Source organism: Macrosteles quadrilineatus, unplaced genomic scaffold (assembly GCF_028750875.1).
Source record: "Macrosteles quadrilineatus isolate MER2022 unplaced genomic scaffold, UCM_ALF_1.0 Scaffold_2__2_contigs__length_208266976, whole genome shotgun sequence".
NCBI classification, from domain to species: domain Eukaryota; kingdom Metazoa; phylum Arthropoda; class Insecta; order Hemiptera; family Cicadellidae; genus Macrosteles; species Macrosteles quadrilineatus.
In genome coordinates this window covers 100,893,357-100,914,125 of record NW_026542595.1, presented here as the reverse complement: position 1 = coordinate 100,914,125, position 20,769 = coordinate 100,893,357, and the positions used below count along the sequence as shown (strand labels likewise).

The 20,769-nt window shown below is 38.3% G+C and overlaps 1 protein-coding gene across 3 annotated transcripts in view; it reads right to left on the bottom strand.

Annotated features, from left to right (window-relative positions):
* Positions 1-3,112: 3,112 nt before the first annotated feature.
* LOC128986625 (calumenin) overlaps positions 3,113-20,769 on the bottom strand; it is a 33,172-nt gene continuing 15,515 nt past the window's right edge. For all 3 annotated transcript variants that reach the window (XM_054407082.1, XM_054407081.1, XM_054407083.1), the window contains exons 2-7: positions 16,241-16,348; positions 15,745-15,872; positions 14,780-14,973; positions 10,295-10,537; positions 7,216-7,331; positions 3,113-5,594 (exon numbers count right to left, since the gene is read on the bottom strand). In XM_054407082.1, the coding sequence (XP_054263057.1) occupies positions 5,406-5,594; positions 7,216-7,331; positions 10,295-10,537; positions 14,780-14,973; positions 15,745-15,872; positions 16,241-16,348 (978 nt within the window). In that variant the 3' untranslated portion in view covers positions 3,113-5,405. The remainder of the gene's footprint in view (positions 5,595-7,215; positions 7,332-10,294; positions 10,538-14,779; positions 14,974-15,744; positions 15,873-16,240; positions 16,349-20,769) is intronic.

Here is a 20,769-nt window from a genome sequence, read left to right as displayed (position 1 = left end):
CGGGGACTAGACATGAGGTCTGTAGACAAGAGGGCTGTAGACGGGGGGGCTGTAGACGAGTGGGCTTTATACTTCAAAGAATGTAGACGAGAGGGCTGTAGAAGAGGGGGCTGTAGACTTCGGGGACTGTAGTTGAGTAGGCTTTAGACTTCGGGGACTGTAGATGAGAGGGCTTTAGACTAAGGGGCTGTAGGTGGAGGAGGGCTGTAGACTACGGGGACTGTAGACGAATAGGCTTTAGACATTGGGGACTGTAGATGAGAGGGCTGTTGACGGAGGGGGGCTGTAGACGAGGGGGCTGTAGACTTCGGGGACTGTAGATGAGTAGGCTTTAGACTTCGGGGACTGTAGATGAGAGGGCTGTAGATGAGGGGGCTGTAGACAAAGGGGCTGTAGACGGAGGGGGGCTGTAGACTTCGGGGACTGTAGTTGAGTAAGCTTTAGACTTCGGGGACAGTAGATGAGAGGGCTGTAGACGAAGGGGCTGTAGACGGAGAAGGGCTGTAGACCAAGGGGGCTGTAGACCGAGGGGGGCTGAAGACGAGGGGGCTGTAGACGAGGGGGCTGTAGACTTCGGGGACTGTAGACGAGTAGGCTTTAGACTTCGGGGACTGTAGATGATAGGGCAGTAGACGAGGGGGCTGTAGATGAGAGGGCTGTAGACGAGGGGGCTGTAGACGGAGGGGGGCTGTAGACGAGGGGGCTGTAGACCGAGGGGGGCTGAAGACGAGGGGGCTGTAGACTTCGGGGACTGTAGACGAGTAGGCTTTAGACTTCGGGGACTGTAGATGATAGGGCTGTCGACGAGGGGGCTGTAAACGAGGGGGCTGTAGACAATGGGGCTGTAGACGGAGGGGGGCTGTAGACTTCGGGGACTGTAGTTGAGAGGGCTGTAGACGAAGGGGCTGTAGACGGAGAAGGGCTGTAGACCGAGGGGGCTGTAGACGAGTGGGCCATAGACTTCGGGGACTAGACAAGAGGTCTGTAGACAAGAGGGCTGTAGACGAGGGGGCTGTAGACGAGTGGGCTTAAGACGAGGAGACTTTAGATGAGTAGGCTATAGACGAGGGGACTTTAGATGAGTGGGCTATAGACGAGGGGAATCGAGACAAGGGCTCAGAGGGGAGTGTAAACGAGTGGGCTGTAGACGAGGGGTCTGTAGGCGAGTGGGCTGTAGACGAGGAGACTCTAGACAAGTGGGCTGTAGATAAGAGGGCTGTAAATGTCGGGGCTGTAGACGAGGGGGCTGTAAATGTCGGGGCTGTAGACGAGGGGGCTGTAGACGGAGGGGGGCTGTAGACTTCGGGGACTGTAGTTGAGTAGGCTTTAGACTTCGGGGACAGTAGATGAGAGGGCTGTAGACGAAGGGGCTGTAGACGGAGAAGGGCTGTAGACCGAGGGGGCTGTAAACGAGTGGGCCATAGACTTCAGGGACTAGACAAGAGGTCTGTAGACAAGAGGGCTGTAGACGAGGGGGCTGTAGACGAGTGGGCTTTATACTTCAAAGAATGTAGACGAGAGGGCTGTAGAAGAGGGGGCTGTAGACTTCGGGGACTGTAGTTGAGTAGGCTTTAGACTTCGGGGACTGTAGATGAGAGGGCTTTAGACTAAGGGGCTGTAGGTGGAGGAGGGCTGTAGACTACGGGGACTGTAGACGAATAGGCTTTAGACATCGGGGACTGTAGATGAGAGGGCTGTTGACGGAGGGGGGCTGTAGACGAGGGGGCTGTAGACTTCGGGGACTGTAGATGAGTAGGCTTTAGACTTCGGGGACTGTAGATGAGAGGGCTGTAGACGAGGGGGCTGTAGACAAAGGGGCTGTAGACGGAGGGGGGCTGTAGACTTCGGGGACTGTAGTTGAGTAAGCTTTAGACTTCGGGGACAGTAGATGAGAGGGCTGTAGACGAAGGGGCTGTAGACGGAGAAGGGCTGTAGACCAAGGGGGCTGTAGACCGAGGGGGGCTGAAGACGAGGGGGCTGTAGACGAGGAGACTCTAGACAAGTGGGCTGTAGATAAGAGGGCTGTAAATGTCGGGGCTGTAGACGAGGGGGCTGTAAATGTCGGGGCTGTAGACGAGGGGGCTGTAAATGTCGGGGCTGTAGACGAGGGGGCTGTAGACTAGGGGGCTGTAGACAAGAGGGCTGTAGACTAGGAGACTGTAGACAAGTGGGCTGTAGATGAGGGGCTGTATATTAGTGGGCTATAGATGAGGGGAGTGTAGACGAGTGGGCTGTAGACTAGGGGGCTGTAGACGAGAGGGCTGTAGACTAGGGGGCTGTAGATGAGGGCTGTAGATAAGGAGGCTGTACACCAGGGGGTTGTAGACAAGTGGGCTGTAGACTAGGAGACTGTAGACAAGTGGGCTGTAGATGAGGGGCTGTAGACATGGTGGCTGCAGAAATGGTGGCTGAAGACGAGGGGGCTGTGAAGAAGGTGGCTGTAGACGAGGGGGCTGTAGACAAGGGGACTGTAGATGAGTGGGCTGTAGACAAGGGGATTGTAGAGGAGGGGACTGTAGGCGAGTGGGCTGTTGACGAGGGGCTGTAGAATGGACTGTAGATAAGGGGCTCTGGAAGTCAGTGCAGTGAAAGTTCAATCTCGTCGATATCCAGGTTGCTGGGGGACGTAGTGCTGGAATGTGAGACATTTAGCCAGTAGAAATTACCTCTGGCTAATTATGGAATTAATGCACTTGAATTGATTTATTGAGTTGTAGATATTCATAAAAAAAAGTCTTTTCTTAATTTACTTGTAGTTTTACATGTTTTTTTTTTTCAGAAAAAGACATGTGCTTTTTTCTTTACACAAAACTGAGATTGCTAGGAGTCCAGTCTTATTTATCTTACAATATCTGGACAAAGGAGTGTCCAGTCTTATTCAAGGAAGTTTTGGACGAGGAATAAGTGAGAAGTGCTAAGGTATTCATGATGTCTTTGAACTAACACTGTAGTATCTAGCTGTATTTGAGTAATCACTGTAATACCAAGAAGTGGAGACAGAGGATTGTCAAGGGTCTAATTTATTAATGACTGATGTGTTAATATTTGAAATGTTGATTTTAGTGTGTAGTAAATTTATGTTCTGGAAAGGGTATGTAACAATAAAAACATGTATCATTAAGCACCATTTTATTTATAAAAAGGGCCATAGTTAAAGGCAGTGAATTATACAATAATGGAAGACTATGGCACATAACACTTCACTTACATCCATACATTTATCTTTGGCAATGTTACCTGTAAGGATGGGCAAGTGTTGATTTACATTTGAGTATTTTTTTCAAGCATTCTTTTAGTGTGTACAAACATTTGTACATTTAAAAAATCTTACATTCTCAATGCTATTATTAATAAACTATAACAATGTACAAGTTAAAGCCATATCAAATACTTGCCCACCCTCTATTAAAAACAACTTATTTTAAAATTCATTACTTTCATAAATAAATAACTAATTATTTAAAATGCCTCATTCATCTATTGACTTGAAATATATAACTTGAAATATAAATATTCATTAATATTATTTCGGTTATGAAAAAGTAACAAAATCGCATGATTTGTCTATTTCCCTACTGTATCTTGATGTTTAACCATCATATTAAAAATATTTTGTTATAGCCTCTGGATTACCAATATTTAATACAATATTAATACCTTCTCGTGGTATTCCTTGACATTGCATCAAGCAAAATGACTACATAGATGTATGTTCTTGTTCTTCCTGAGGAAGGCAACAATTTTTTGCCAAAACTAGTTGCTTGATTCAATTTTTAACATTAGAATATGAATGATTGTTAATCAATAAAATCCTATTCTACCAATTATAGATATAATAATTTATAATAATTTTCATAAGTAGAAGTTTTATAAAACTGTGAAGAGAAAAATCACAACTATTTCTTGGAATAAAAAGTGAGATTCACATAAGAGATTCATTCAGTGACGTCATACAAATTACCAAAGTACTTAACAAATTTGGCATAACCTTTAGGAACCATTAAGTTATGTATGAATAAAAGTAATATTTGATCTCTTAGGCTCCACATAAATTCTTTGATTTGATTATTACTTTTTCAGGATTTGCTGTATACATTTTCAAGCATGTGAAGACTATGATTACTTTTTTAAGACCAAAACTTTTTATAGAATGTTTAAGTTTTATGAACAACAAATAACAAACAATATAATAGTTTGACAGAACAAAAGGAGAAAATATATTCTGTTTTGCTGTTGAAAATAGAAACTTTTGCAAATCCTCAAAATATGCTATTTCTCCTAGATACTTTTCACTGTGTTTCCAAGACATTAAGAATGGCGTTTTTATTTATAAATTGTTTACTCTTTAAATATTGAGGATAATTTAAACTATCCAAGGCATTAGATAAACACATTTTTAACATTTAATGTTCAAACTTTGTATCCTTTTAGGTTTAAATGAATTTAACTCCTGTGTGGTCAATGCTTAAAACAAATATATTAGACAAAATAACTGCTGCCAGATTTAGTGAAATTCTACTGCACCAATAAAATATTAACATACAATAATACAACAGTTTTACAGCAGTTTTACAAGATGAATTAAAACAGGCAATCCAGTACTGTTTGATGTATATGTTAGAGAAGCACAAGTAAAATTACTGGCCTTGCTTAAGTATTTGAGCTAATCAGTACCACATAACTGTCAAAAGAAAATGTATGTGGGGTAAATTAGATAAGAAGTTGACAAAGGATAAAAGAGATAGATTATTTCATAGTTAATTTTAGTCCATTGTTAAAATCAAAGGTATTCATAAGTAAAATTTAAGAATGTGACATATTAAATCTACCAGTTACCAGTAGAAACAATTTAACATGGTTAAACACAAATATAACCATACCATTGCAAGACTAATAGTAAATTACAATCATACAGACAAAAATTACACACAAAGAATGTATCTGATCTTCACCTAAATATAAGTACATAAAACACTAGGAATGGCTAAGAGATGTAGGAAACAAATAATGTCATGAAAGATGCAAATTAAATGTAAGAACAGCACTTAACTTTTTCTTCTAAGTGTGCATTTGAAAATGACACTAGAAACGACAAAAACTGTATAAAATTTGTCAACATGTAGTCATTAAGTGCGAAACACAGTTTAAATGCAGTTAGTAAAAAATACTACCTATCCTATTTGTAAAATAAAGTTGTAACAATTAGTTAAAAGTCTGCAACAACTATCCCTCATTAAAAAGATTGTTGCACATATAAAATATAATACAATACTGGGAGATTCAGTTGTATACTCACATAAATATATAAATTCGTAAACAATAAAATACATAGACTTTGAAACTACAAATGAATATTGTCATAACTAAGATTGATAACTAGATAACTATAATTAAGTAACTGGGATTTAGAATTCGTCGTGTCGCGCCAGAGCTTCTCCGAAGTCTGTAGCTTGAGAGCCTACGAAGAGATCGTACTTGGCGAGGATCTCTTCCTTCGTTAACTTTGAGTCTCCGTCACCATCGCTCTCGTAAATCAGGTGTCTCGCTTCTGCTTCTGCATGGTCAAAGTCTGGGGGAATGATCCAGTTCTTCACCTATACACAAGAAAATGCGATTTGCCTGATAAGAGTGTTGATATTGTTAGATATTTTAGGCACAGTTTTACAGCTCTCAAATAGATTTTACCACTCAATTTGGTGATGGAAGGTGAAAAGAAATGCATGAAAATCAACTTCAAACTAAGAAAAAGTTTACACCATCAGATGATACAAAATTGCAAACATTAGTCTTATACAAATTGAATTAGATTTTAAACAGGTTTATCAGGATTAATTTGATGACAAGAGACACGAAGAAAGTTGTCCTGGGTTTGAATGTTTCACCTTACAACATGTTGGTATATTGTTGAGGCTCATTTCCAGTGTCTATAGAAGTGTTTCAGCACTCCTTTGGTAATGAAACATCACCTTTAGTTTGTGAGAGTATTTGTTAAAGTTAAGGCCAAACTATAACTAAATCTATTTTCCAATACCATAACTAAACTACATTGGAGAAAAATCAGTACTAAAACCTTTCATTGATCTTGGCTTTAATGTACTCCTCATTATGTACACATTTCCACAAGGTCAACTGCAGGCTTACCAGTTTCTATTGAGATAGTGATGAGTGTTGAGGACATTTTGCTTGCCAATTCAAAAAGTTTAGTTAGAAAGAAATATCAGTTTTTTACAGCCCTCATTTATGTCTACTTTGACAATATTGGTTTTTATATTGAGGAGACATCTTGATAGAACATCCTACTTCCTACTTATAATATTATAAATGAGAAAGTTTGGATGTATGGATGTATGGATGTATGTTTGTGACAAGTGAACGCGAAAAATACTGGTCGGATTGGGCTGAAATTTGGCATGATGATAGCTCACATTTCCGATTAACATATAGGCATATTCTTATTTCAAAAATCCTTTCGGGCTCCGCCCCAGTGGCTCTGGAGTTTCCCATGTTAACCTTATGAGAAATGGAATTATTGAATCTTAACAGCTGTTTCAACTAAACAAGTTGGTTCTGTTCTATGATGTTCAATAGCATTAAAGTTACAAGGATTACCAACAGGGTGCAGCACAATTATTACTTTTACATTTATGACAACAGCTAATTTGCAACCAAAAGGTGAGTGAGCGTAGCGAACGAACTCAAACCTGGAGGCGAGTAAGCGTAGCGAACGAGCTAACCTGAAGGCAAGTGAGCGCAGCGAACGAGCTCCAACCTAAAGGTGAGTGACCGTAGCAAACGAGCTCCAACCTAAACGTGAGTGAGTGTAGCGAACAAACTTCAACCAGGACGTGATTGAGTCATGCGAACGAGATAATCTTGAAAATTAAGAAGTTAAAAGGGGCAAAGCCCGCGGGTTACAGCTAGTAGGTAAATAAAACAGCACTAGTGTTAACAAAATTGCACTAACTTGCTCTATGGATGCACTACTAGTTATATAGATGGCATTGTTGATCCTTAGATATATATTCACTCTTCTAATTTCTAGTTATTAGTCTTAGTTTCTTGACGTCAACTGTACAAGTGTGCAATCTTGTTTCTTGTTGAAATAGATCTTTGAATCTTTTGAATCTTTGAATCTAACAGAGCTCATTGACGACTTTAATTTTTACTGGCAATATCGATCCCCAGCCTATCTTCAATTTAGCTCATTCAATTTACCTCATCTGCATCCATGAATCCATCACCATCCTTGTCCCTGTATTGGCTGAACTGTTCCTTTTCATTCTGAACCCATTCAGGCTCATCTTCCCCCTCTGAACCTCTGTACATATCTCCTATAACAGAGAAAAACCATTGGTATCATAGGACTCAAGTAGAGAATACACTATATTAGGCATGCCTTTTGTAACTTAAACGTAGCAATTTTGTTAAAACACAGTTTTCATAGTTTTTATATAATACTAAAAGAGAAATGAATGATGCACAAACCCTGATGAGAACAGTGTGGGATTAAAACCCACTAAATCCCTAATGGACCAAGGGAACTAGGTTGAAACCCCTATTGGATGACTTTATCCCTGAACTCCAGGAACGCCACAGAAGGTAACTTTTGGTTCACAATGTATCTCTTGCCTTGGGAGCTATCAGTTTAGGCTTAAGGTGTGAAACTTGTGCGATACACATCCAAATGAGAGAATCAACAGATCTTGTATACACACATGTAAATTTATATTAGGATTTTATTTAATGACCCACATTCTTTTTTATAAACAAGTTAAACAAGTAATTTTTATGAAAGAAAAAGAAGCTTAACTAAATAGTAATTTGCAGGCAAGATATTGTGTTGTTTTGTTATGTGGATAACAGCAAGGCAGTAAAAACTTTCCTTGTTTCACTCCAGGGGTTCATATTAATGGGAGATAAAGTATCTGGTGGTCTGCAGAGGGTAACTTTTCAGATACAAACAATTCTAAGAAGTCATCTGACAACTTGAGTATAATTCAGCTTTTTATATTATTTTAAATAATAATTACTGTATACTCTTCTGGTTGATTTTCAAATGTCTCAAGAGTAAATCTTTGCCCCATCGAAGGTGTTTATTTGGCTGCTAGTTTAGATTTGTTACAAAGGCAATTATATAGAGTGAAAGGGTTTAAAGAAATGTTAATAACTATTTATGTCAGGATGAAGGCGGTATTACTAACCAGTAAACTTGAATTGCTTTGATTTTAATCCTGAGGAACTATTGTAATAGTCATAATATGTTTTATATTTTTACGTTGTGTGTGTTATGAATAACTAACTACTCATTACCAGGAGTAAATGGGAATTTGTCCGATAACCAGTTCATCAGCAGTAGTAATAATTACATGGATACGTACCTATTTTCATATACATATTTAACAATGTATAACATTGAATTGTTATTTAAATTGCTGCCATCTAAAAATCTACAACTGTATCCATAAAATCTATTATTATACTTAAAAAAAACAACAGCTGTTTTCTGAACTTTATCTATACTAGTGTCCCTGTTGCTCGAAATCGAGCAATTGCTGAGTATTACAGGCGTTATTTTAAAACGAATAACAGTCATATTTTTTATGACTATAAAAGATTCGACTCAAAGATTATGGAATACTCAAGATGTACATAACAGATCGATATAATCAACATTTCTTGTAAATATATTATCATTTTTCAAAAGCTGATTTTGTTTTTTAGTGTTTATAACACACATTATTTCTATTTCTTCCCCTTGGTGGTGCTCTATGACTTTCCTATGTTTCCATAGTTTGCAAATCGTCTCTTTCAATGATTACTAAGAAATGCAGCACATTGTTAATTCAGTTATCTTTTTAGTATATAAAATATCCAGACTCTCTCGCTTTTTCCATTGTAATATTCATACGCCAATCCAAATTCAAATATTAAATATTTTATTTCAACCAAGTCAGTAAATGTCTGTAGCAAACTGTTAAATTAGCTTACTTATTGACTGTTTACAATTAACATATGTTCTTCTTCTCACTTTTAATTTCTGACAACAGCTGGAGTTTCTTAACAATATTTGTTTCCCATGTTAATCTTATGGAGAAATACGAAACTTTAAAGGGCCCCAGGGCCTCACCCTCTAATTATTTCCCTAAAAAGAAAGTTTCCTGCACAACTTCACGTTACGCTCTTTCCAATGACACCAAGAACGTGTAAATCGGTTCAGTAGTTTCGGAGGAGTAATTGTCACAAAAAACCTGCTTGCGTATTAAATAAGTATAGATTACAATATGAGATCCATGTCATCGTCTGCTCAAGCCATTACATTCTGTTTGCCGAGCCAAACCATCTTATTGCGCTATAGTGTACAGTTCCTGTTATCTAGACCATTTCCAATTGTTGAGTTAATGATGTAGCATAGGACACAAAGGCCCAAGCACGAGACGGCCGAGGTTCAACGCGTTCACACAAACATTTTGATGGTAGAAAAACATCCAAAAGGCTGACGTGACATTCCCTATCCCCGGACAAGGCAGGTAACACAGCAAAATAGGTGGCGCAGGAGGAACCCTCTGAATCGTCTTCCCAGGGGGAATAGTATAACGGGTCCCCAGCCGATTCCTAAACCAATGGAACAGGTTTTAATGGAATTCAAATTTGATAAAATTCTGGTCCCTGTGAAAAGGACAGCTTGTTGAGACATGAAAAAATTTTATGTTAGAAAATGTTTCATTTTATTTTACTTTGAAGAAATACCAACCGATATATGACAATTGTAAAGAAGACTGATTAAGAAGATTTTATTTTCGTTATATTAGCTTGTGGAAGGAAACAAATATTTCACTTTATTTTTCCTAGAAGAGGATTACACTTAAGTTAAAAAAATTATGAAATTCCTAAAAAACATTCCTCGGTAGGAATAATTTAGTTTGTGTCCTGGAATCTGGAAAAAGAAAAAAACTACAAAAAAAAGCACAAAGAACTAGTGCATAATCTTCTATATCCTCTCCGACGCAGCTCCTGTCCTCACGGCATCCATGGCTTACTGGACATCTTAGAAAGTATACGCCCTCTTTTTTTCCCCTTTAGATATAATATTACCGTATAAACCACTATTACTATTATACATTGGCTTAATAACTTTATTTTTTCTTGAGATATAATATTACCGACACCGTACCGAATTGTTGTTGGGGTATTAAGCTTACTTGAATGAGAAAGAGTTCATCCTCGTTCAATACAGTACATGCAAAAACTTTCTACTTTACACAATAATTTGAACAAACAAATTATGTAAACTCACCAATGTACTCTTGTAAGGACACTTTCCCGTCCTTGTCTTTGTCAATGTCCTCCATGGTTTCCAGGACAACCACATCCCTCATGTGACCCGTCTCCTCCGGGTGGAGGAATGCCGCAAACTCTTCCTTGCTCATCAGATCATCTCCGTTGAGGTCAGCGACAGCCCACCGGCGACGATCCCGCTTCTGCATTGCAGCGTATGAGAAACCTTCCTCGTCTTTCTCTAGGTCTGCTGTGTCCATGTCTGGTGAGAAAACAAAGTTGCAGTCAACAATCGTTACATGCCCACAACTCCTAAACTTGTTAATATGAACAATAAAGTGTACAAAAAGTAGTTTTTCAATGATAGAGTACTTTGTTTAGTAGAATGGAATCATTTCCAGTTATTTTTGATGGCATTGTCAGTCTTATCTACGAATAATGGTTCGCTGTAGCGTCGCCAGTAGCGACCCGCGGTAATGACTGTTCACTGTTGACTTTCTGCAACAATGAGATAACGATTAATTTTAGTTCAGTTACTCAAAAAACAAATTTTAAGCTGTTCGAGAAGTTTGGTTTGGTTAGGTTAGAACTTTAAATTTGCGTTAGTTATTCTACTATTTGTGTTTTCTTCAAATTTATATAGTGTGTGATCAAACACCTTTTCTGAATATTGAGAATAAGGGAGACCAAGGACAGGATAAGGTTCTAATAAGTTATAGAAGTGTAATTGGTCGTGGGCACGTAACGGATACTATACTTTTACGGATACTATATACAGGTAAATATACTTTTACCTTATGTATAATCAACTGATAAATTTTTGTTTCATTTTTTAAAGGCAAAACTTTTAACAATATAAATTCTGTGGCCAAGGCTCAAAAGGCTCTGGCCTGGATGAAAAACCCAGGTATGAGGACGTCCAAATTACTAATCGACCCCACTGATAAAGGTTGGAAAGGCTTGCTGAGCCTTAAGAAAGGGGACATTAGTCTACTAGTAGGAGTGTTAACAGGGCACGGTCCTATCAGGAAACATCTCAGGACCATAGGGAGGTCACAGATAGACCTCTGCAGGGTCTGTGAGAACGAGGTAGAAACCTCAGAACACTTATGGCTGGACTGTCCAGCGTTGGCCCATAGAAGGCTTACATCTCTGGGGAGGTTATTCCTGGAACCAACAGAGATAAGGAAGCTGGGTGTCTTTCAGCTCCTGGGCTACTTGAGAAGCCTAGGGCTGTCAGAATGAATTAAAGGGTGCTACAAAAGGTCTCCAGGCCGTAGTAGCTAGGGGTATGCCATTACTAGTCCAGGCAAATTAGATCAAATATAGGGTGTGCTCCCCAAAAAATGGTCTAAAGCTGGAAAGTGTTTAATACCTTTTGGGGGTCCCAAATAAGACTCCTGTGAGTTTGCGTCGGATTCTGACGTCTGCTTAAGTTTTGGGAGTCGAAAAACTATGAAAATTTTGCACTTCTTTCAGTTTTTAGCTTATAACTCCTAAATAACGAATCCTAAGGAAAATGTTGTTCAAAGGTGTCTTTTATTTCATTAAATTCCGCGTCGATTGATGTTAAATACGTCAAAATCAGCCAAGCCGTTTAGCCGCTGTAGCTTTTCAAAGTTGGGATATTTTCATCAACATGGCCAAAAGGTTGATTATTTGACCAGTTTTCGGCTTAAAACTCCTAAACGAAGCATGCTATAAAAAAATGCACCTGTAGTTAGTTTGGAAAACACAAAATTCTGCGTATAATGTTTTTTTTATTAATCAATAACGTCAATTGATTGTTACCTACTTTGTATGGACGCCATTTCATTGAAAAAAGTATTAAAGTTAAAGTTGGGAAATTTTAATAAAATTGGTAACAACATAGATCCTGTCCTTAAATGGATTATGAATTATTAGATAGTTGTTTATTCCATGATGGTCATCTAGAGGTTTATCTTATAAGGTGTGATGAGAGCAAGACCCCCTATGTAATTTTAAGTCTAATATTGTTGTCTGAGGTTACGAAAATTCTAGGATTCATCCCAACCACCCATTATATACGATCTATCCCTGTATTCATTTTTCAGTTATTGGCTTACATCTTCTAACGCATGCTATAGAAAAAATGTTCCTGTATTTAGTTTGAAGAGCATAAACGTCTGCGTAGAATGTTTTCCAATTCATTAAGATCGGCTTCACCATTTAACCGCTATTGATTGTTAACACTAGATCAGATGCTTGTCAAGTTTAAAATCTTGCCATTGAAATCTGGCAAACAACCAGCCTAATTACCAAAAACATAGGGGATATGGCAGTGAATCTATCCACATAGTGTGACGTCATGGATCCTGCAGCATGGCCTATGAACAAGTAAGTGCTCATGAGAGCAACATCTTACTGTGGAGAGCTTTTTCCGAGATAGGGGAATCAATGATGGGGATCTAGCCCGATGGTTCGCTGGCAGGCCCATCGCAGTAAATGCTACCCATCAAGTTAAGGTATATTGTGGGATCACCTCTTCAACATATTATCAGCAAGTTGACAATATAAACTCCACGGATACGGTGGGATCAAAAAGAAATTCATCAAATGGTTCCAGTGTCACGACCTATTTACTGAAAATAGTTCGCTCATGTCAATCAGCTCAGCAGTTATCCCATATGATTATGATCAACGCGAGATATGTATAAAGCATAATGGAAAGGCACAGCTTGCAAGAAAATCGTAAATAGGCAAGCTTAAATGACCATAAACTGTGCAGAATAAAAGGAAGTGGTGACATTAAACGCGAGCTGTGATGGTAACAGCAAATGTTAAAGAAGAATCTGCCCCCTCAGCCAACACGTGATATTCCACATTAAATCCAAGCCTCAATTTGAATCATACTTTGGATTAAAAATAGGTTCATACCCACTAGCGCAGTTTGATGAAGAAAGCGTGATATAGAAGAGTCGAAAATCTAACTATTCATGTAGCCTAAAACTACTTATGCTGTTTACTCCAATCAATGTGGATCTCACTGTGTTCTGACGGGTTACAACGCTTGGCGGAGTTGCAGAGGCAGGTTGGCCCTATACATGGTTGGAAGCAGAAAATATCCAAATCAAGTGAGGGTTGGTCTCTTCTAGAGGACACTTTCAACTAATTTTGACTTTGATTCTAACAAAAGGGGCTGCTCATCCACCAATCCTTTAGAGCTCATTTAAAATTGTACTTAATTCAGAGAGATAGGTATGGAAAATTAACGTCAATGGGTTAACTCCCATCACTACAGCTAATCCACCGGTTCGACAAGTACTTCTCAACTCCGTCTACCTATCTCGACCATCGTGTACATGTTAAAAAGGTTTATATTTTCTCGCTCCATATGAAATGCAGGGATATAATGCACTACCGTCTGAAAGACTTGCCAGGGGCACTATTATCTCAATTCGATATCTGACGAAAAAGATACCAAATGTCACCATTTGTGGCAAGACCAATAAGAGCAAAGAATGAATCCTTATTCTTAAGATTCCAATGATGAGAAGTAGAAAAGTTATATGGTAAAATCTACGAAAAATCCCAATAATTTTTTTTTAATATGATAAATACATAGTAAAACTATATACATCCGTCCTATTATCATCTTTCGTTTATTAAGTTAAAAATTAACATTTTTGCTATATTTAATAAAATCTTTCTGGTTGTAATTATATTAGAATCGCTTAACATCATTCGGGAGTGTCCAGAGATAGGATCGTATAAATGGGAGCTTAGGACAAATCCTAGAATTTTTGTAACCCCCTCAACAATATTAGATTTAAAATTGCATATGGGGTCTTGCTACCCTTCCCTTCACACATTCTTGGATAAACCTCTGGATGATAACCATGAATAAACCACTATCTAGTAATTCATAATCATAATTCTACGCCGAATTTTGTGTTTTCCAAACTAACTACAGGTGCATTTTTGTATAGCATGCGTCGTTTAGGAGTTTTAAGCCGAAAACTGGTCAAATAATCAACCTTTTGGCCATGTTGATGAAAATATCCTAACTTTGAAAAGCTACAGCGGCTAAACGGCTCGGCCGATTTTGACGTATTTAACATCAATCGACGCGGATTTTAATGCACTAAAAGACACTTTTGAACAACATTTTCCTTAAGATTCGTTATTAAGGAGTTATAAGCGAAAAACTGAAAAAAGTGCAAAATTTTCATAGTTTTTCGACTCCCAAAACTTAAACAGACGTCAGAATCCGTCGCAAACTCACAGGAGTCTTATTTGGGACCCCCAAAAGGTATTAAAACACTTTCCAGCTTTAGACGATTTTTTGGGGAGCATATGTCTAATTTGCCTGGGCTATACCCCAGCCCCCACAAAAAAAAAAAAAAAAAAAAAAAAAATTTGGTTCAAAATTGGAAGATATATTAGCTAAATAACACTCCAGCAGTTGATAGATAAACGTGATGTTGGCAAAGGACAGAAGGGGTCTAGATAGGCAGAGTAGATAGTATTTGTGTTTCTATACCATCCATGAAGCCGTACAGCATCTTCTTATACTGGTCCCAGGATATGGTCTCTTTCTCCTCAGGATTGTGTGTCTTCCATTGTCTGTCTACATCGTCTAAGATGTAGCGTCTCTGGGTGTATCGTATCCAATCTTTGAGCTCTTCTTGGCTAACAAAGCCATCCTTATCTCCATCAATCTTATCCACAATCAACCTACAGTAATACAACATTAGTTGAAAGGTGACAAGATTTCAAAATTGCATAGCGGACTTATTATTATTTACACTATTTTTAGGGGGTTTTGACTACCGTACATTTAATCTACCAAAATAAATCATCTTAATAATCTTGTGAAGTAAGTTAGTACTTCACATAATTCATACATAAAATACAATCAATACATAAAAGGCCACTAGTTCCTTTCTGTCACGCTGAACGCTCACCGTTGAGTGCTGGCATCACCTATATTCCATTCAATTTCTGCATATCAGCACACCGGGAAGAAGGGTTATTTTTATGTCCGAGTTTAGCTAGGAATGGGTGCTTTAGTGTGGTGTAGGTTGGTAGTATATTTCCCTGTAAATTCCCTTCTGGCAAGCTTAGAAATCAACTTGTTGTTCCGTCTTTCACCCTCCAATTGGCAATACAATGTGACCGGCTAGTTCCAGGCAATGCTATCTGTGAGTATTCTAGCAAACTAAGTCGACTCTCGTTTTCACACAGCACATCACCGCACGTCATTTACTATTTGTCAGACCAAAATATTTGAAAGCTAAACAGGTTTGCTTGACGCTACGCCGCACTGGGGCTACACCTGCCATTTGGCGGGCAGCAGCGAACGTGTTAATGACATTGAGATGTACCCTCTGGCCAGAATCCCCAAGGAAGTAAGTGAAGAAGATGAAATGCAAGCAGCAGTTGTGATAATTTGCAGTTTGTCATAAACCTATCGAAAAAGCAACACAGATCCTGCACAACACTTACCCCAATCTCCGTTTACTTTCTTCAGCAGAAAGCTGATCAAAGGTTTTTGCATCTTCACCAAGGAACGCCTCGTGATCGTACTCCACATTGTGTTGCTCATGTTCATAATGTTTCTTATCACTTAGATCCTGAAAGAACAATTTAGCTGTGCAAACATTTTCTTGGGAAAACAATAAAAATGAAAAAGATAATGAATGTATCCGTTGCTACTTAAATCTTTGTCAAAAGTTTAATCTAGATTATGTTAGTATGATAAAGATTCTAAGAAGACTATATACACATAGGCTACACAATTAGAATATTTCATAGTGACTGACCCCTTTATCAATCATAAAAAAGAACCATCGCAAACATGACATTTCTTTGAAATAGGTCTATATTGATAAGTTAATAAGATACATGAGTTTATAAGATATGTTGTATTGCCTGACTTGGATATTCCAAGTTAATGAGTTGTAATTTGTTCTGACAAAGAATGATTTTGTTTCAAAACTACCTTCTCAACGGTCCTTTCCTTCTTTTCAACCTCTTCAGGTTTAGGAACGGCAGCAGCCACCGTGAATATGAACATAAGAAAAACAAGCTTCTTTCTTGTTGTCATCATCTGCAACAACAAAAACAAAAGGCTTGAAACTAAGAATTTCAATCATTAAAATGTAGGTGTCCTGGCATTTAGAGTAAACAACCCAATCACCCACCCCCTCACTAGCTCCGGTAGCCCTGAATTAAAATCATTATACTAAGACTTTCATACAATATAGGCTACTTAGTTTTGCATCAAGTACTGGCTGCTAGAATGGCTATAACTGCCAAATACGATGTGAATCGATATTGGACAGTTTACATTTTAGTTGTCGTTGGGAAGTTGTCCAGGTCACAGTTTGCTCCTGTTGTCTGCTGACTTTGCTGTTCAACATATTAAGGTAAAAAGATTTTAAGGTTTTGTAGAACAGCATATGATACTTTCGTATATTTTATTTTGATGATTTTTACAATGTACATCGTAAGAGTTTAATTCAGAAATTCAATAAAACACATGACCAAAACATCTGCTGGGATTATTTTGGGTTGTTACACGTGCCTGCCGCCACAATTGCAGCAGACGAAACCGGCATAATGATGTTGATCAAATTAGCCTGTCTCAACTACGATGAATTAATAGGAATCAATAAACTTCATCAACAGAGTATGAAAACAACATGGTTCAAAGATAAGAACAAAAGATAGGAGTTGTGTTAGAAGTCAATGAATAATGAATGATGAATAAGCAGGTAACATTGTGCCATCAGTGTTCATTTTTCCTCCTGCTAGGATGCACGATTCTCTAATGGTCGGATCTGTAGCTGGTAGTTTGGGTCTTACGAACTCTCCTACATTTGGATGGCTAACTAGAGGATTATTTTTTTTTAATTTTTGGAACATTTTTTAGTTAAATATACACAATGTTCAAAAGAACTACCTATCCTCCTAATCATGGACAATCAGCCACTGTCTACAACCACTAGACATTTCCGTCTTGGGATGGGACTATTTAGCGTCAATTATCAATTGTGCAAAATAACTAGCTTATTAGAAACCAAAGAGAGAAAATTTTTATTTTGATTCCTAGCAGGACTCGTTTCACTTGACATTGCTTTCACCCACAAGAATATTACAAAAGGTTTAGTCCATCGGGAGTCCATCGGTTTTGAGCCGGGACTAAGAAGAACCCCTTGTTAATTGGGCTAACTTATTAGTAGCAAAATCAGGATTCCCCATATCCAAAGATCAACTTTTGTCCTCAGTATGTAAAATGGTTAAAGATCTAAACAGGGAGAACCCATTTCATGACTGTATACTAGGGGACAAATGGTTCTCTCTGTTCCTAAAAAACACTATGAACCAACCCAACGAGTAAGCCACCCCTAACAACATCAGAGCCAACGTAACTGAGGGACAGATCAAAGGGTGGTGCAATGAAGTGAGAAACTACATGGCTGACAATGAATTGTTGGATTTGTTTAAGAGTCTTTAACACAGATGAGACAGCATTCTTCTTATGTCCCAAGGGCAAGCAGGTGCTGGCCAGAAGGGGAGAAAGGCAGGTACATCACATTACTGGAAAAGAAAAAAAAAATGTCTAACTGTATGAATGACCTGCAACGCTGCCGGGGATGTTGCTCCATCAATGGTGGTATCCATACGAAAGGTGCCCATTATTAGTAGTTGCCCAGATGGATGAGGAATTGGGAAATTAGAGTCGGGCTGGATGATGTAGGAGACGGTTTATGAATTTATTACAAACATATTCTGCCCATGGCTTGTCTCTCAAATATAGAACTTCCTGTGGTCTTGTTAATTGACAGCCACTCCTCCCATCTGAAGTACCATCTCTCTCAATTTTGCCAGAAAAACCTAATAGAATTAGTTTTTCTATATCCAAATTCTACACTCGTTTTGCAACCCATGGATGTTGCCGTGTTCCACCCCTTAAAAGTAATCTGAAAGAAAAAAGTTCATGATTGGAGAATAGCTGATGATGCCAGGAAAATATGGCGGAATGAATTTTTTCCTGTACTTAAACTGTTAATGATGAAATAGAGAAAAACGCAAGAATTAGTGGATTTAGATCAACAGGATTGGCCAACTTGAACTCCTCAGAGATCAAGTCAGAGAAGTTGATTAGAAGCCAAAAGGAAACTGCACCAAAAGAAAAGCAGAGTACTAAAATTGAAAAGCTGCAGTCTTTCTTAAATTTTCTTGAATCCAGGATAGAGCTGGCAAAGGTCAGAAGATTCTGCAATTCACCTGAAAATCTTAATGGAGAGGACTTATCCCTCTTTTGGCTAAAGATGAATGCAGACTCCGAACTCAAGAAGCTAAAAGGAGCGGTCAAGATAGCAATGTTAAGTGATGCAGATGAGCAGATGGCAGGATTGTGGTGTATGAAGATGTCAATGTTAGTGAGATTGAGAGGACAGTTGCGAAAGAGCTAATACTTTATGTAGACGATGTTTTCAGTAGTATCGACGTCATCGACGCTCCATTAGGTGATCTAATCAGCAAACTGGACTCATTAGGTTCAAAATAGATTGAATTTGATTTTTAAGAGATGATGTTCGACGTCGACTTGACAAGGGAAGCATTGATACAAATGGTTGTATATGAAAATACTCCAGTTGAATCTACACCAAGACCTTCTCCAACCCAAAACACCTTAAAAAGTGACAACATTTCTTCTCCATTTATGAGGATTTTGTTTCGGTCAGGAAAATGTAAATCAGCAAACAAAATCGAAAGCTGAAAGAGAGAATCCTGGCGGTGATTATGTCAAATCAAGGTAAAGAGGACCTTCAAAAGAAAGAAGAATTAAAGAGACAGAAGGAGGTATACAAAGAAGTGAAGAGGCTACAATGGGAGGCAAAAAAGTTATCAAAAAGAAAATGAAGGTAAATATCAATGTTGGTTTTGTTTCAAATAATTTCAACATTTTATTATTTATAGAAACTCAAGAAGTACAGATCAAAAGTAAACCTCAGATCAAAAATTAATACATTTGCTTTGAGGGTGATGTTGCATTAGTCGCAGAATCAAGAGAAGACCTTGTAAAACTCAATGAAATTATTATAAAGGAAGCAAGCAAGATTGGACTTCACCCTTCCCGGACTGGTGACGGATATATCTGCCTAAGTCTTAAGCGATAAAGGACGGGTGGCGAATATATCCGCTTATGGTTTTTGAAGTTCCGGACGGGAAGCGGATATATCCGCCTTCGCTTCAGACAGACTGGCAGGTGCTTGAGCAGTAACCAGATCTATCGCGGTACCAAGGCGCCACTTTCCTGCTCTCTCCCGCGTCTTTCCCTCACCCGCGCACCACCCACCTCTCCTACGCTCCCCTCTCGACTTTTAGCGCTCAACACTACGTTGTCTTTATTTATTGTTTATATATTGTTCTTTATTTGTTGCCTAACGTTGTCATGGTCATATCAGATCCGCTGCTTATCCACTCATCTGTGGACGGGTAGCGGATATATCCGCATAGTTAAAAACTAGTAAAAATTTATTTTGACAGTATGAAGTGTTCCATTGTGTTTATTCTATGTATACTTGTAAAACAAAACACAAATAAAGAAAATTAGTTTTTATTTTTTCCTATAATTTTTTTCCGTTCTATGTCACAATTTTGCCCGTCCGGGAAGGGTTTAAGTAAGTGAAGAAAAGTCCAAATACCTGAAAGTTGGAAAAATCCAAATTGAAAAAGACAAACCAATGAGGGTCAACAACTTCACTTTTGAAACAATATCCGATTTTGAATACCTAGGAGTCTCAGTTAATCGTAAAAACAAGAGGTGATAAGAACTAGAAAAGAGATTGATTGCTGCTACTTAATGTTTCTGGAGTTTATCAAAAATCTTGAATTCAACAATCTTCTCTAAAAACACAAAATTAAGATTATACAGAACAATAGTTCAACTACTCCTTTTATATTACTCTGAAACATGGACATTAACAAAGAAAATGGAGAATAAACTTAGTTTTTGAAAATAAAATATTAAGGAAGATTTTTAGACCGTTAAATGAAGATTGTATGTTGAGAATAACAAAAAACCGTGAGCTCCGAGAATTGTATAAAGATCCTGACATTGTGGAAACAGTAAAATGTAGGAGATTAACACTTTAACCAAAACACCGGCCTGTGAGACCGGAGGGAAAATTGATTTTTCTGTACTAGTGGCAAAACTACTGGACGTGTGTACCCCTACCCCTCAGTAATTTGCCCCTCCTCGTCTTCTCCCTACCCCACCCATCAGCGGTCATTGAGTGAATGTCACAATTTTGTAGGGATGGACGAGATTGAATTTTCTAGTTCGAGACGAGACGAGACGAGATTTTTTATTTCTCATAAAATTTCGAGACGAGATCGAGACGGGATTTCCCTTCTCATACACAACGGGAAATGCACGTTTAAAATTTTTACCTGATTTTGTAACATTGTTAGATGACTGTTTAAATACAAAAATAATGATAATAGTCAAGAATATTT